General features: G+C 54.3%; 1 protein-coding gene across 11 annotated transcripts in view; it reads right to left on the bottom strand.

Moving 5' to 3' along the window:
- Nucleotides 1-14,095, bottom strand: part of Bmp7 (bone morphogenetic protein 7) — an 85,063-nt gene extending 70,968 nt beyond the window's left edge. Inside the window, exons 1-7 of one of the 11 annotated variants that reach the window (XM_087197873.1) lie at nt 8,456-14,095; nt 7,456-7,736; nt 6,931-7,031; nt 6,339-6,487; nt 5,213-5,335; nt 4,531-4,660; nt 3,431-4,383 (exon numbers count right to left, since the gene is read on the bottom strand). In XM_087197873.1, the coding sequence (XP_087053999.1) occupies nt 3,431-4,383; nt 4,531-4,660; nt 5,213-5,335; nt 6,339-6,487; nt 6,931-6,941 (1,366 nt within the window). In that variant the 5' untranslated portion in view covers nt 6,942-7,031; nt 7,456-7,736; nt 8,456-14,095. Of the gene's footprint in view, nt 1-3,430; nt 4,384-4,530; nt 4,737-5,212; nt 5,336-6,338; nt 6,488-6,930; nt 7,032-7,455; nt 7,737-8,455 lie in introns of those variants that run through there. The other 10 variants (XM_087197871.1, XM_087197876.1, XM_087197875.1 and 7 more) reach the window with 10 other exon arrangements.
- Nucleotides 14,096-15,576: the final 1,481 nt, after the last annotated feature.

The raw sequence follows: 15,576 nt of genomic DNA, 5'->3' as shown, positions 1-15,576 counted from the left end.
GTAGCCAGATGGTATGAGGCAAGGAAAAAAAAATCATACTCCACAGCCTCTCCCACTCTCCGGGTGCATTAACAAAAGCCACTTTTATACGCTGGCTCCTATAATGATGGGTCTCCAACTTTCTCTTTTTCAAAAAAGTTCGCTTCAAGATTAAACACATTTCATCCCTTCATAACCTGGCCCAGCGATACACCCGAGTCACATGTCTCACACCACCCGGCTTCGTTAGAGTCCAAAGGGAGGCGCTGGGCTTTCCCAACGACAGAATGGCAAGGGCTAATGGCTAGATTGGGTCTGTAGGGCCACCATCGCCTGGGGACTGTTTAAAAGTGGGTAGTCTGTTTTGAATTCCAAAATTAAGTCTACATGGAGGAGTCAGAGGCTTGTTAATCCAAACCAGTTTATAAATCCTGCCATTGAACTTAAAGGGGCCCAGGCTGGGAAGATGTGAGCCCCAGTCCAGTAGCTCAGCGGGCCTGACATGAGGCTTCACGGCTCAGGATGATCTTTGTCATGAGGTGCAGTGTGTAGTCCGCACTCCCAGCACCTGGTTTCCTTGTAAATTCCCCTCTAGTTTAGATCCTGCTCACCCTGGCAAAAAGCTCAAATTCCAAGGAGAAGCACTTATAGGAACAAAAATCAGTTTGGCTGCAGACAGAAAGAAGAGTAAAAGCACCAGGTCTGCAAAAGCCTTCAGAATGCACCCAGGGTCCCCACACAGGGCCTGCAGGACAGCAGGGGGGCGTGGAGGGGGAGGGGCGCCACAGGAAGGCAGCTTCCCCAAGATTCTCATCCATCCGAAGCCTCCAGGTCCCCAGGAACCTTACCAAGGAATGGTTTACCATGAACAAGTGAAATTTTCTCACTCTTACATACAGTATGAGAATAAACTTGGCTTTAGAACACTTCATATATTACAGATCAACACATTTGCAGTCTAAGGGAAAACGGCGTGCTTTCTCAGCAAGCTCCGCCTCAGGACAAATCTCCCATCCCACCCCCTCCAACACAAATGCCACCCCGGAGAGGGGACAGGCAATGAATTCCTGTGCGGCTGCAGAACAGAAATAAAAGGCCACCCTCAGAAGCACCTAGGGGAAGCCTCTTCCCAAACTGCAGTCCAGGTCTGCCCCTAATTACCTCGAGTTTAGGGACAGAAAGAAAAAGAAAACAAGGTCAGAGCACTCTGTCAAAAGCTACTCTGTCATCTAATTTGGAGTGATGTCCCAGAAAGCTGGACTTGAGAAAGTCAAGATGGTCCCACAAAGCCCAACGTCAGCCCGACTAAGAGGTTCAGACAAGCCGGTCTTTGTCCTTTCAAGATGAAAGAAATGGATTGAAAGGTGTGGGCCAGAGGAGGAAAGCCGTCCAGCTGTGGCCTTCCCAAGCAAGCCCCAGCTTGCTCCCATGGCCATGGGGGCAGCAACCAGCCCTGCCCTAAGTTCCCAGCAGCACCCAGGTAGCCACTGCATCCTTCTCTGGTAGACAGAAGCCCTGGTCTGGCCACATTGCCTGTCTAGAAGCATCAGGGCACTCACTCCTTGCCCCGGGTCCGCAGAGCGCCCAGAGGCCAGGGCTCACAAATATCTGTTTAATGACCCCACGGGCTCTGAATGCATTCACTTTACCCACTGTGTTCAGTGGGAGTCAAGGGCAGGAACAGAACTGGAGATGCCACAAATCCCCCACCAGGGGAAGGGTCCTGGCCAACTCCCACCTCAGCAGGGCCACAGAGTTCAGTGCTCATTAATGTACTGATAGGTATGCATTTAGAATTTTTCTTCAGTTTTTGCTATAGGTAATAAAAACCGCTTAAAAATGTCACACAGCACAGTGGCTCAGCACGCCTGTAATTCCCACACTCTGGGAGGCAGAGGCAAAAGGGCCACAAGTTCAAGCCCACCCTGGGAACTTAGCAAGGTAAGGAGACCCTGTCTCAAAATAAGAAACAGAAAAGAGGCTGGGGAATGAGGCTCAATGCGAAGGCTCTGGATTTAGTGTGGAAAAAAATTCACACAGGCAGTGAAAAATCAGACCCCAGCTCCCCTTTCCCCAACCCCCTCCCGGGTAAAATCTCTCTCCAGATCACGGCGTCTTGTTCCAGTGGAACACAGGTAACCCACAAACTCGAGCATCACGGTGCTGATCTGCGTCTTGCTTTTCTCCCACCTCATATACCTTGGAAGGTTGTTCTAAAGTAGGACACGTGGAGCTGCTTCGCTTTTAACTGGTCGCTTAGTGTAATTTAAACTTTGAGTTATTTGGACACCTCGCCCTCCCGCCCCGGCAGACAATGGCCTCCCAGGAACTAAGAACCTTATCTGGAGCGGAAAGCATTAAGGCAGATCCCGGCTTCCCTGGGCCTCCCCTCCACGCCCCAGGTGCCGGGCGCAGGTCTGGGGCATCATTATTTCCAAGTTGACACAGCGCCCGTGGGCGTGTTTGCTGTTTCCACTTGGTTTGGATTTTCGCAGCAAGTTGCACAAGAAGAATGAAAGCGGCCCAGAAAACAGAGCTATCCAAGCGTGTTATCTCGAAAACCAAATATTTGATCGTGAGCCCTACAGCGCGCTGCCGGGGTGAGTTTGAGCAAGTCTGGTGAAGGCGCGCGCGGAGATGAAGGGGGAGCTCCTGGGACCCGGCGTGGCTCCAGCCTCGTGTCCCCGGCTGGGGTGCCGGGGGCTCCATACCCGCCCCTCAGCGTCTGCTCCAAGGTCCTGAGCCACCCAATCGCGAAACCCCGTGGTTTGCGCGCCACACGTGATAAACGCTGAAAATGGATTCTGCCCGCCCGGGACCTATCATTAAATATTTAAAATAGAAAGTTCTCAATGGCAGTGTTTCTTCCCCAACTCCAAGCGAGAACCCAGAGGTGGGCGCGGGGTGGCCGGGGAGGGACCCGGGGCGCACGGGCCGCGCACCACCCCAAGCAGGCGCACGGCAGGCACAGGTAGGGCTCGCCTGGGCGGGGAAGGGGAGTGCGACGGCTGCCAAGCCTGGGCCTGGCATTGCCGAGAGCCGCCAGGAAAGGCGGGAAGGCGGCTTCCCGAGAGGGGCCCTTTAAATCCAGGTATCGCGGGCCGCGCCGGCCGGGGACAGCTCACATGACCCGCCCGGCGCTTTGAACTGAGCCGCGGCCTGGCCGGCGCCTCCGCCCCAGAGATGCGGCCGGCGGGCGGCGAACCTCGGAGGAGGTTTGGACGGGGCCCTCCCGGTGACCCCCGGCGGCCGGCTGCGCCCAGCTCGCCCTACCTGGGGCGCGCGGCTTGGGGTCACTGGGGGACGAGGCGGGAGACCCTCAGTCAGGCGCTGGGGTTTTGCAAACGGCCAGGAATAGAAGGTCGGGCGGGATGGGCGTAAGAAGCGACCCCCCCCCCGTCCCAAAGCGCCCCCGACAGAGACGCGCGGCCCCTGTCCCGCCTGCGCTCACCGAGGTTGACGAAGCTCATGACCATGTCGGCGTCGGTGAGGAAGTGGCTGTCTTGCAGGCTGGCCAGTGGGGGGCCCTGGGTGCTGAAGACGGCCTTGTACGGGTAGGAGAAGCCCTGGCCGTCGGGCCCGCCGCCCTCCTCCACCGCCATGGCGTTGTACAGGTCCAGCATGAACATGGGCGCGGAGTTGTGCTTGCCCTGGAGGTGGGGGCGCGGGCGATGGGGCAAACCCAAGATGGAGAGGATCTCACGCTGCATCTCCCTCCGCTCTTGGCTGCGGAGGCGCCGGTGGATGAAACTCGAGTGCACCTCGTTGTCCAGGCTGAAGTCTCCCAGGGCGGTGCGCAGCAGGAACAGAGGCGCCCAGAGCGCTACGAAGCTGTGCGGCGCCGCGGCGCGCAGCGAGCGCACGTGCATCGCGCCGGCTCTACGCGCGAACGGGGCTCCCGGGCTCGCGGCACCCGGGCCGCGCCGCCCCAGGTGGCAGAGGGGGGCAGGCAGCGGGCCGCACGGCTCGGTCACTTGCCGCAGACTGGTCCCGCTGCGCCCGCGCCAGACATGGCCACTCCCCGGCCGGCTGCGCTCTGCCCGGACCCCCGCCCTCTGCTCGGCGCTGGCCCGGGGCCCCTCGCCCCGCACTCGCCCGGGCGCACCGCAGGGCTGGAAAGCAGCTCCCGGGAGCGAGCGAGCGAGCGAGGAGGCGGGCGCGGGTGGGAGGAGCAGCCGGCAGCTCCAGGAGTCCGGAGAACGAGCGCGGGGAGGCAGCGAGGCGGCGGGCGGGCGAGCGCTCCTTCCTCCCGCGGCTCTGCGTCCTCGCCTTCGGGCGCCGGCGACCCGCCCTCTTCCAACCTCCGGCGCTGAGAGCCGAGGCCGGAGATTGTTCTTCAGCCCCGCGCGCCCTCGATCGCAAGAGAGGCCGCCTCGAGAGCCCCCGAGTGGTGCGCGCTGGGGCCTGGGAGGAGGAGGAGGAGAAGCAGGAGGACGGGCTTCCAGGGGCCCCTCCCGCGCCGGCGGCCTCCCACCTGCCCCGGCCCCGCCCTCCCCCTGCCGGGCCCAATGGGTTCATTCATTCCTTCCGGTGCGCTCCACAAATATTTACCGAGTGCCCACCGGGTGCCGGGTGCTGGGATTGACGCCCTGGGCCTGCGGAGGGAGGAATCCGAGTCTGCCCTGCCCTCCTGGGACGGGCAGTTGGGACGCGCAAGGAGGCCGGAGCAGAGCGGTGGGTTCTGGCGGCGGAGGGAAAAGCTGCGGTGCGGAGGAAGTGCGGAACCGGGGGAAACTCCCGGAGGCGTGATCGTCCCTCTGTGCCCCAACATGCCGTTTACTTCAGCCAGGCTGACGCCTCCACGTCCCCAGCCTGCCTCAGCTCCTAGTCAGTCCATGTGACTGCAGTGCCCCCCACCCCGCCCCCCCCCTCGAATGCCACTTTCTCCCTGGGACCTCAGACCAGGGGAGCTGAGGTCGCTCCCCACACGCACACTTGCTTGATTTTTTGTAATTTCGTTCACTGTGTGGAACTGCACTGTCTTTACTGTGCCCTCTCCCCAGCTAGAAACCCAACATCCTGCAGGCCCAGCCCACCCATCCTCTGTACGGCTCTTGCTTCCATGGTGCCTTGAACCCAGAGCCTGGGCCACTAGGGCTGAACAATCAGTATTTGTTGACTGCATCAGTGAAAGCAGTGAGAGCTGGGGAGTACTTCCCCTCTCAGCTTTGGGGCCATGTGTTTGTACCCACCCCCAACCTGAGACGGGTCCCAAAGCCCACCACTCTCTGACCTTCCCAAGGCCCTCTGGACCACCGCTCCTCACTGAGGGTTCGCACACCCGGTCTCGCAGAGCACCCCTTCCCCTGCAGGGTGGGACTCAGTGAATCACTGCTCCCGGAGCCTGTGTCCTCGTCTGTAAAAGCGGGGGCACAGTGGGCCTCACCCAGAGTATCTGAGGGCTGTGCTGCTGCCCTGTGCCCTCCTCCTGGGGCTGGGCTTACGTGAGGCAGGGGCGAGGACTGAGTTTGGGGAAGGGAGTCTCCCTTTCCAACAACACAGCGGCCTGCGGGGCCACGTGATGGAGAAAGCACAGGCCTGTGGGGGGGGGCTGCAGGGACGGCCAGTCCTACTTAGGCCAGGGGGTGCAGGGTGTCCTCAGGTCTTCCCCAAGGCCCCTCCAGCTGGCCTGCGTCTGTCCACGCCTCCATTCCACGCAGTGTCGGGGGGTTGGGCAGGTGGCCCCAAGGGTGGCACCATACTGAGATTCTTAACAAACCCTCGCCGCCCCCATTTTCATTCTGCACCCCCACAGCCCGCCCGTCCTGGCACTGAGCGCATGCTGAGCAGGAGGGCACAGCAGTGAGAGACCCAGCGTGGTGGCCTCCGTGGAGGAGAGGACACAGGACAGGACACTTTAGTGTGCTTGGGGAACAGTTCCCGCCCTTTGCTTCTCCCCAGAAAGGATGCTGGGCCTGGCAACGGAGGCACCCAAGGAGCTGAAGGGGAGGGCAGCGTGCAGTGAGGAGATGTGACCCAGGGACCACTGGGGAGGTGGCATCCGGTCACTCTGGCCCGTGGGAGTGACAGTGGAGGTGAGGGGCACAGGAAGGAGTGATGTGGGGGGCTTCTGGGAGCACCGCCACTGACACTGCCCAGGGAATACTCTCCCACCCTCCCTGCCCTGCCCCAGAGCTGACTTGCCAGGGCCGCCAAGGCCAGCTGAGCTGGAGATGGAGGAAGCTGCCCCCTTCCACCTAGGAGGAAAATGCAGTAGGGCGGCCCTGCCCCATCTCCTGTGGGGGCACTGCAGGGTCTGAGTGACAGTTTACATGAAGACCACTGCTGCTCCTGCAGTGACCCCGGCCAGGGGAAGTCCTGGGAGCAGGACTCTGGGGTCCCTTCTTTGTGCATCTTACCTGAGCCCACCTGGGCCTGGCACACAGCAGGTGCTCCATACGTACAGTAGAATGGTCCTAAGGGTGGACTGGGGCCACTCACTGGGCAGGCACCAAAGGAGCTTCCTAGGCCCCTCAGCCCAGGACCCCCAGAGAAGCCATCTTTGCTCCTAGGAGATAAAGTGAGGACATGCTCTTCACATCCCGAGACCTGAGGAGATAAGCTGCCCTCTGAACTCTCCTAGCCCCTATTTAGCCTTATCTCTGGGATCATGCTGGGGGAGGGTCGACCTCTTTCTTTTCCCTGTTTCCTCCCCGAGAGGAGTCCCCAAGACTGGCCAGGCTCAGCAAACCCTTGCTGAGTGACTAAATACAAACACGCTGGCAAGGAATACCTGGGCTTGGGAGCTGAGCCCCCCCCCCCAACAAAGGCTTTGCGATGGCTGGACAAGGCCTTGGTGGCAGGTGGCAGTCTGGGCTGTGGCAGCATGCCCACCCGCCCCTTGTCATACTGGGCTCTGCCACTTCTAGCTCTGTACCATGGACGAGGGACCTAACCTCTCTCTTGCCTCGGTTCCCTCATCTGTATGTAATAGGGGGGTACTAGGAGCACCTCACTCCCATGGTTGTTCTGAGGAGTCCAACGTTAATTCAACTCCCATAATTCAACTTCCCTGCGTGAAGCCTGGGGCACAGATCCATCTCAGTTACCATCTAGACAAGAAGGAAATGCATTATTGGGAAAGCCTCCTGAGTTTAAAGATACCAACAGAACTTTCAGGATGGTCTGCTTTCGGGCCGAGCAGAGAAAAGTGATGGCACTGAGAGAGAAAGGCCCAGTGACGTGACACTAGAGATGAAAGGGTAACCCTGCATTCCACTCCTCTCCATTCCCCACCCCCACCCCAGGCCAGCCAGGGCCCAGGACTCCCAGGGGGCTATCTCATTTCCCCAGCAGCCAGCCCCACCCACACACCCCAGAGCCTTCCCAAGCCAGGGCACCCAGCTCGAGGTTGCAGGGCGGTAATCGGATCTGCCCCAGTCTGCCGCACACCTGGGGCCCCTTTGCACGGATGAAAGAGCCCAGTGCAGTGAGGGGCAGGCGTTATTGTGCTGGCGGCGGTTGTCCCTCACTCACCAGGAGTTTCCATGGCACACATCTCCTGCACATCCCACAGTGTGTGTCTCCAAGGCGACAAAGAGAAGGTGGGGACCTCATCTTCATCCCCAGAACTCTCACTTCATCTGCCCAAATGGAAGCCCAGTTTCCCCACGGGGTGCCTGGCACAGCAGGGGGGGCATGTCCGAGCCGGCACCTCTGTGCACCCCACCTGGCCAAGGCCAGATGATGAGGTCCTCAAGCCCCGACAGGGAATAGAGGGGCAGGAATATGCTCACTCACACTGGCGCTTGAAAATCCTGCAAAGGACATTAGTGTGATAAATGACTGTTACTGTTTTCTGTACTTATCATAACATGCTGTGCTTTTCATCCTTTAGAGCATAATCCTACTTTTATATGTAAAAGAGTTTACTGTAAAACAGTGTGCTGCTATGCCAGTGGTAGCCTCAGGTATCTCGTGTTTAACTGCGATTTGGATAATATCAAGGGGCCATCACAGATGACTGACGCATACCTTCTCAGTTTGCACTTAGAAGTTGGCACTCTGTGTGGTACTTTGCGATACACACGGATAAAATTGCCTAATAACATATTTCTCAGATTATAGTTCCATCACGTGTCACATGACTGTATTGAAATTTAAATTTTAAAAATTTGGCCTATGTGGAGTCTACTAGCTAATTAGAATTTTTTTCCAGACCACTGTTTGTTCAATATTAGTTTTGAAAGTCTTTCGAAAACAAATCACATCCTTTGCTGTCTTGTTAATGCTTGAGATGTTTTTTAAATTATATGGAAAAATGTTTAAGTACTTTTCAGTTTTGCTTTGGTTGAGTTCTATTATATTTGAATAGTATTATAGTTTTTTCCCTTGCATTGCTTTTCTTTGAATAATTTTAATATTTGTATATGTGTATGTTTAGTGAATGATAATAGCTATACATTTTTTTTAATTACATAAATATATAAATTTTTAAAAATACAAAAACAAAAAAAAAGACATTACTTCAACACACCTGTAATTCTCGTTCCTGTGCAAACCCTTCACCGTGCAGGCGCTCTGGGTTCCTTGCACTCTCTCCTCCTGGGGTGTTTTTGGAGACTCAACATCCTCTATTGGTCTTAAACATATGTGGTCATAGCCGCAGCTCCAAATGGAAAACACAGAAAGACAGACACACGCACACCGTTCAGAGAAGGCTGACATCACAGCGGAATTCCAGAGCCTTGCAAACAGTGAGAGGAAGCTGCGGTTTTGTTTATTCCCATCGCAGCTGTTATTTCTTCTCTCAGAAAAAGCCTGTTTTGGTTTTGAGCATTAACTGTCTTTGGTTCAGCTTTAGAGGGAGCCCCTTTCCACTCCTCCTTCAAGAGCTGACTCAGAGGTCCTGGCTCCCTGGAAGCTAGCATTTGCTCCTGCGTGTGGCATCTACTGGACTATACTACCTCCTGCATGTCCCCCTCCCACGGAGCAGCCTCTTCTGCTCTCCCCTCACTGAGAAGACCACGACTCACTTGCCCAGAGACCCCCAGGTAATCCCCGACCAAGCCGGGATGGGATGCTGCACGTGTCTGCACGGCGCAGGTCTCAGCCGAGCTCAGGGACCTGGGAGCAGCCCTTTCTCCCTTGCTTTAAGATGCATAGAGCCCAAGACTCCAGGCTGGTAACCTGTTCCCCAAGGCTGCTGCTGCTGGTGCTGCTCATGCTTCGGATTCGTGTCGAGGAGCAGAGCTCTAAATTCCTGAGGTCACAATTAACGAATTGTTGGAGGCTTCACACTGACAATTGAATAATCTGTCAGCTATAATTTTAATTAACTGATTCCCCCAACTGTTACAAAAAATAATACCAGAGATGAAATATGAAATATTACATCTCCCAACCTGTTAGCTGTATGATACACTGAGCTCTTGTTGTTCTCTAGAAATCGATGAGTTCTAGGAACAACAGGGGTTAAGAGTAGAAGGTATTTATGGATAGGAGAGCTCCCGAGGGGCAGGCTACCCCCAAGTGGGTAGCCCGGGACCCTGCTTTACAGAGGAGTTTTATAGGGTGAAACCCACGTACGTACAACGTGGGACACATCCATGAACATCCAATCAGGTTACAAGTGTAGGCACTTAGGTAATGGTGGTTCAATTGGGAAACAAGCCACCTAAGAAGCGTAGATGGAAAGAACAAAGATTCTCCTAGGAAGTGGGGGGTTCACAGATCTCTGGTCACCCACCAGGGTGGCTGATGTCTATCTAGACTTCATTAGGCCCAGTGTTTGTTCTTTGAGGAAGTATGTAGGTCTGGTCCTCTTGTCTTTATCTTGAGGCCTGGTTTTTAGTCGATGGGTCTCTGGTCACCGCTGTGGTGTGTTTCACCTTTGTGCTGACCCTCTCGAGGACCTGAGTCCTTCACTGGAGCTCACCCGACAGAAGGCTTGTGTCTCTCCCGGTGCTGGGGGCACTTGCACATAGCAGGTGCCCTATCAGTGTTCAGGGAGTATACAGAGTGCCTCTTCACCCCTCTTCCCTGCCTCCTTTATGGCAGAAGTCACACACTTTACCGCCTAAGGCAGAAGCCAGGTCACCAGCGAAGAGATGCAGGGCCCACAGTAGAAAGCCCAAGGAACATTTACCTTCCTCCCAACCCCACGTGAGCACAGACTTGATGACAAGTGGCAAGGGACACTGGATTCAAGGGGCATCCTCTCCTGGATTCACGAGGAGTGGGCACCACAGTGAACAGACCTCATTCCCACGGGGAGGCGGTCCAGGAATTTGATTCCAAAGCTACCAGAGAGTTCTGAGTTTCTGGAGAGGCTGGCAACCTGGGCGTGCATGTGACAACACAGCTACCAGTCCACTTCTGCAAACCCAGGGTGCCCCTGGCCTTTCAAAGGGTGCTATGGGGTTTGAAGAAGGCACGGCCCTTATGCAGCCAAAGGACCTGGTCAAGCAACTCCCTGCAAGCCCCTCAAGGGCTGCAAAGTGAGTAGCTGAAAACTGCCCATGGGCTGGTGACAGATCTGATAAACTCCTCTCCCTGCAGAAACATCAAAAACCAGAAATCTTTTTTTAAGAGCAGGAATGTTCATTGCTCTAGCTTATCAGCGTCTCCTTCCTCCCAGTGACATTTGAACCTCTTCTGTTTGGGGACTCCCCATCTTTAAAGCAATGTCTACCTGCTCCCTTGAAGGACAGCCAGAGAGAAAGAGAGAGAGAGAGAGAGAGAGAGAGAGCTAGATATATAGAGAAGCAAGCAAAAAGGCAGCAGACGGACAGCACCATGAGCCGCTGGAGCCTGCTGAACCTGAAGCCAGTCCCACCCAGGACTTGGCTGTTCAAGCCAATGTGTGCTGAGCTTTCCGTCAGTTACAATAAAATTCTGTAGATCTATGGTTCAGTGCCTTCATCTTGAAGATAGAGAAATTGAGACCCAGAGAGAAACCATCAGCCCCGAGTCCCACAGTGAGTCAGTGCAGGCAGGGAGTCCTCTGGGCTTTCAACTCCCGGGTCACCACTCCGCAGTTCTGCTCGCTGTCTCTGTTCTCTTCCCTCACTGCCCTTGCTGTGTTTCTGCTCATTTTTAAAAAAATCGTCCTTTTGCGCCAGGGATTTAGCTCAGTGGTTTCGCCGCCTGCTGTGCAAGTGCAAGGACCCGAGTTCAATCGCTGGTACAAAAAAAAAAAAATTGCTGTTTCTTTTACTTCAAGTTTTATCTTTATTGCCTCCCTCTTGGTGAAATGTCTTTTTAAGCAAGACTCATGTGAAAAGATAGTTTCAGAAGATCAGCAGATGCGAGCACATCTCGTACACAATACACAATACGAAGCTTGATAGGAGTTAGTGTCAATGACAAGGCGACAGGGCAGAAAGGTTTGCGGTTTCACTCCAGTTTTGTTATTGTTGTTGTTGTTGTTGTTTTAGGGTTTCTGGCAGTATTGGGGGTTGGGCCCGCTGAGCTATGTCCTCAGAACTTTTTATTTTTCATTTGGAGACCAGGCCTCTCCATGATGCCCAGGCTGAACTCAAACTTGTGACCTTGTCTCAGCCTCCCAAGGAGCTGGGATTAAAGAGCGTGCTGCCTGAAGCTCATCTCTGATCTTCCTACTGCCCGGAATCAGATACTGCGTCTCCCACCTCCAGCTGAGTTAGGAAGGCTCATAAGGCGGAGGGCTCAGCCAAGGCCCACGGTCCCAAACAGCAAGACCAGCATCCACTGCCAGGCCCCCCTGTGCTGACTCCCTGTGTCTTCCAGCCAGGGCCCCTTGTAGAAGCACCAAGATCTTTATTTCTGTGCCTTACACGATGACTGACCACTGAAGAGATTCACCAGATATAGCAAATAAAAATATAACACAGTTAAATTTTAATTTCAATTAAACAATGAATAAATTTTTTTAGTATAAATATGTCCCAAATTGTATGGGACATCCTTATATTAGAATTGGCCATTGTTTAACTGTGATTCCAGCATAACCAGGCATCCTATACTCCATCTGGAATGCTACACTAAGAAACATCAGCTGTGTCCTCAATTCTGTCTTATAGCATAATGCCCACACCAGGGCCTTTGCACTTGCTGATCCATCTGCTTAGGAAGCTTGTCTCCCAATATCTATGTCCCCTTTCACCTCCTCTGGGGCTCTGCTCAAATATAATTTCATGATTGATACCTTCCCTTCACCCTGTCAGGAACAATCCCCATTTTCTGTGTTTACCACCACTCATAATGTGTACTTACATGTTTAATTTTTTATTGTCTCTCTTCCTCCACTAAGATGTGGGTACAGATTTTGTTCTGATTTGTTCCTTGCTGTGAAAAGATTCCAAAACAGTGCCGTGTATGTTGTGAACGCATGAATGAACTCTCCAAGAGCAAGTAGGGTTCGTCTGGAGCAACGCCTGACTCGAAATCAGGGGTGGGATCGTCCCCCGAACTCTGCTACCACTGTGTGATGGCAGCTGTCCCCCCACCCCGAGTCCCCACTCTGAGGGTGGGGCTCATCTTAGAACCCCATGGCTCAGGGTGATCAGGTGGCCACAGGGCTTTGGCAGTTGGCTGCAGACTTACAAGAACACTTGCTTGGAACACAGGCGTGGCTGCTTTCTTTCCTCCCTCTCTGCTCACACATGATAGCTGAGCCCCAGGGACACAAACTAGGGGTGCACAGCATGCGCCCACACCCCAGCTCTCTGCACACCAGGCACCAGCACTTCTGGGCCAGAGAAGAGGAGCATGTGCTCACAGACGTTGCACCGACAGCCGACAGCCGTTGCTACCTGTATCGCCTCACTTGATCCACACGCCTCTTTCAAAAGAGGGATTATTGTTATGTGCATTTTACAGATGAGGAAACTGAGGCTCGGCGAGATTACGCAGTCTGCCTAGGGTTACACGAGCAGAGAGCGAGAAGTCACATTTGAACTCAGTCACCCTGACAACTTCAGACAGTTCACCTGTGAAGTGGGTATAATCGGTGCCACCTTCTTGGGGAGGTGTGGGAGTGAAATGAGAGCATTTCTCAGGGTCTGCAGGAGCCCAGGAAGGAAGTAGGTGGGCAGCCACCACAGGCAACCTTGCCGTCCCTCCCCAGCCAGAAACAGGCAGGTGAAAGGCGGTCACATGGCTGCCACCATTGCAAGCTGACCAGAGCCCCCGTGACCCAGCCTAAAGCAGACAGCCAGATGGACTGGACTCACTCTTGGGCATCAGAAGTGGAAAACTCAGTGCAAATGGAGGGGGGGCGGGGGGGGGGACAAGTCTGGAAGTAGAAAGCAGAGCCAGCACAGCCGTGCAGGGGGCAAGCATGGTGGGGTTACAGAGGAGCCCAGGACTGCTGTGTGCAGTGGGGCCATACACGGTGGCCTGCTCTTGGAGCACCGTCCTTCAGAATGGTGACCTCCAGAGTTGTGCAGTCCACACCCCGACGGACGGTACTCAGCAGCCCCAGGTTGTTGTCCGCTCATTGATGATTCACGCATCTATTTATTTCCTTTGCGTGATAGTTTCTTTTCAGGCCCTGGGGCGGTGGCAGTGAAACGACATTCAAGATCCCTTGTATATTAGTTGGAAGAAACAGATAAGAAACAGAAATAAGTGACAGGAGCAACAGGAAAAAAAGAAGCAAGAGGCTGAGAGGCCAGCGAGGTTTTGCATCCATGTGCTAAGCAGGGAAGAGTTTTGCCCGGCAGAGGCAATGGCAGATGCAAAGGCCCTGAGCTGAACCCCAAGAGCAATGGGCTCCTTGGTCCAGAATTACCATCTAACCATGGGCTTTCCTGGACTCTGTGGGCTCCCTAGCCAGGCCCCCAATGCAGATGTCCATGTGACACCCCCATGGTCCTCGGGGTGGCTAGAGTCCTTACACCCCAAAATCCCAGCCTGAGCCCTCCCCGTGGGACAAAGTCCGGACTGGGCAATGCTGGGCCTCCCTCTGCTTCTCCTCCTCATCTGCCCAACCTGTGCCCACCCGCCCCCACTGGGCTCCCCAGAGCTACCTGTAGCCACACAGTGAGCAGCAAAGGGCTTTTCGGACACCGAGTCTGGGCTTTTCCTTCAGGGCTCCCAGGAAGTGCAAAAGCCACCAACTTCTGAAGCCACCACTACCTGCAGTGCCGGCCGTGGTCTGTGGGTCTCCATCTCTCTCTGTGTCTCTGGCGCTATGGCCCTGATTTTGTTTTTATAGGGTAAAGATTCTTTGATTCCCAGATGCCATGTGGGAATTTGCTGGGGGTGGGATAGAAGCCAGAGAAACAAAAGGGTGATTTACAGAGGTTCAAAAGCCTCCTTCTAACCAGAAAATTTAATTTGCAGACATTCAGTTCTTTCATTTCCCTTTGTGAAGGAGAGGGAAAGAAATCAATCGAGTGTGGCCATTCTGGGTCCCCTGGCTTGGAGCTTAGATCAAGGCATCTGCGACTTCAGAAAGTCTTGTTGGCATTAAGCAATAAACAGGATGAGCAGATAAAACCATCCTGTGTTTAAGCAGCCTGAGGCAGAATTTCTATAGATAAAACAACTGAATATGACTCAGAGAAGTCAAGCTGCAAAAAAAACGGGGCCCTATGAAAGCACCCAACTTCCCCGGGAACTAAGCTGACCAGGCCCAGGCAGGATCGGGGTCTGGATTGTTCTCTGCAGCTCCAGATCCACCAGGAAGCTCCGGTTCTGAGTTGCGCATTGCAAAAAACTCACCTCCACCAATCCATTCACTGCGAGGTCTCTGCCATCAGAATGTTTGCACATGGGGCTGGGAGGACGTGAGGCTCCTGGGAAAGGTGAACAGGTGTCTTCACGGGGGACCCCATGCCTTTAATTAGTGGGGAAAAGATGCCACAGTGCTTCTGAGCTGGGTTTTGTCTGTTTTTGTTTGTGGTGCTGGGGACTGAATCCAGGACACTGACATGTGCTGCTCCACCGAACTGCACCCCAACCCCGAGCTGTTTTATTCACTCAGGAGTCCAGTGAGTTCAATGGCATGAACCTTAGTTGAAATGGCTTAATTCGAAAGCCAGAGTGGTGTCCCTTCAGAGACACCCTGTTCAGGCAGTGCTGGGCCAGCAACTTGCAGCTGTGTTTCTGTCTGTCTCTCCAGCTGCCCCTTTCAATTTGGCATGTGTCTGAATGCTGGCTTCAGTATGCCCTACCTGTACGTGTTGCTGCAGGATGCATTCAGCAGGTAGATTCCAGCAAAGTACTTGTGTACGAGCAAAGAATTGCAAGTACACAGTCAAAAGGTAATGGAAAAGCAGCTATGTTCATTGAAAAATTCCAGGAAGATGCTCTCAGGGCAAGTCCTTGCCAAAAAATATGGCATGAACGTACAAGTGGTGCGAGGATGACAGGAAAGTAAAAAGCACTGCCCTGAACACAGGTAAATCAGGCTTTGGGAACTGAAAGGCTCTGTGCCCTTCTGGGTGCCTCCCACTGGGTCTCTAGGGTAAGATGGACAGGAATGGTTGACGGTGCTGAGTCTCAGGGGCTTCCAACACACTCATGCCTGACCCAGGATTCACTCTAATCTGAATTATATGAATGAGACGTGGTGCACATTTATGAACCCTTAATCAGGTTCAAATAGGATAAGGGTGATCGAAGGTCAGGCCAGAAGATCCAAGTGTGCCAGCTGGCCTAGAGCTTCAA

Source organism: Heterocephalus glaber, unplaced genomic scaffold (assembly GCF_053883595.1).
Source record: "Heterocephalus glaber isolate CG9 unplaced genomic scaffold, H.glaber_assembly_v1.0 deba00001673, whole genome shotgun sequence".
In the NCBI taxonomy this organism is placed as follows: domain Eukaryota; kingdom Metazoa; phylum Chordata; class Mammalia; order Rodentia; family Bathyergidae; genus Heterocephalus; species Heterocephalus glaber.
This window is presented reverse-complemented; position numbering and strand designations above follow the sequence as displayed.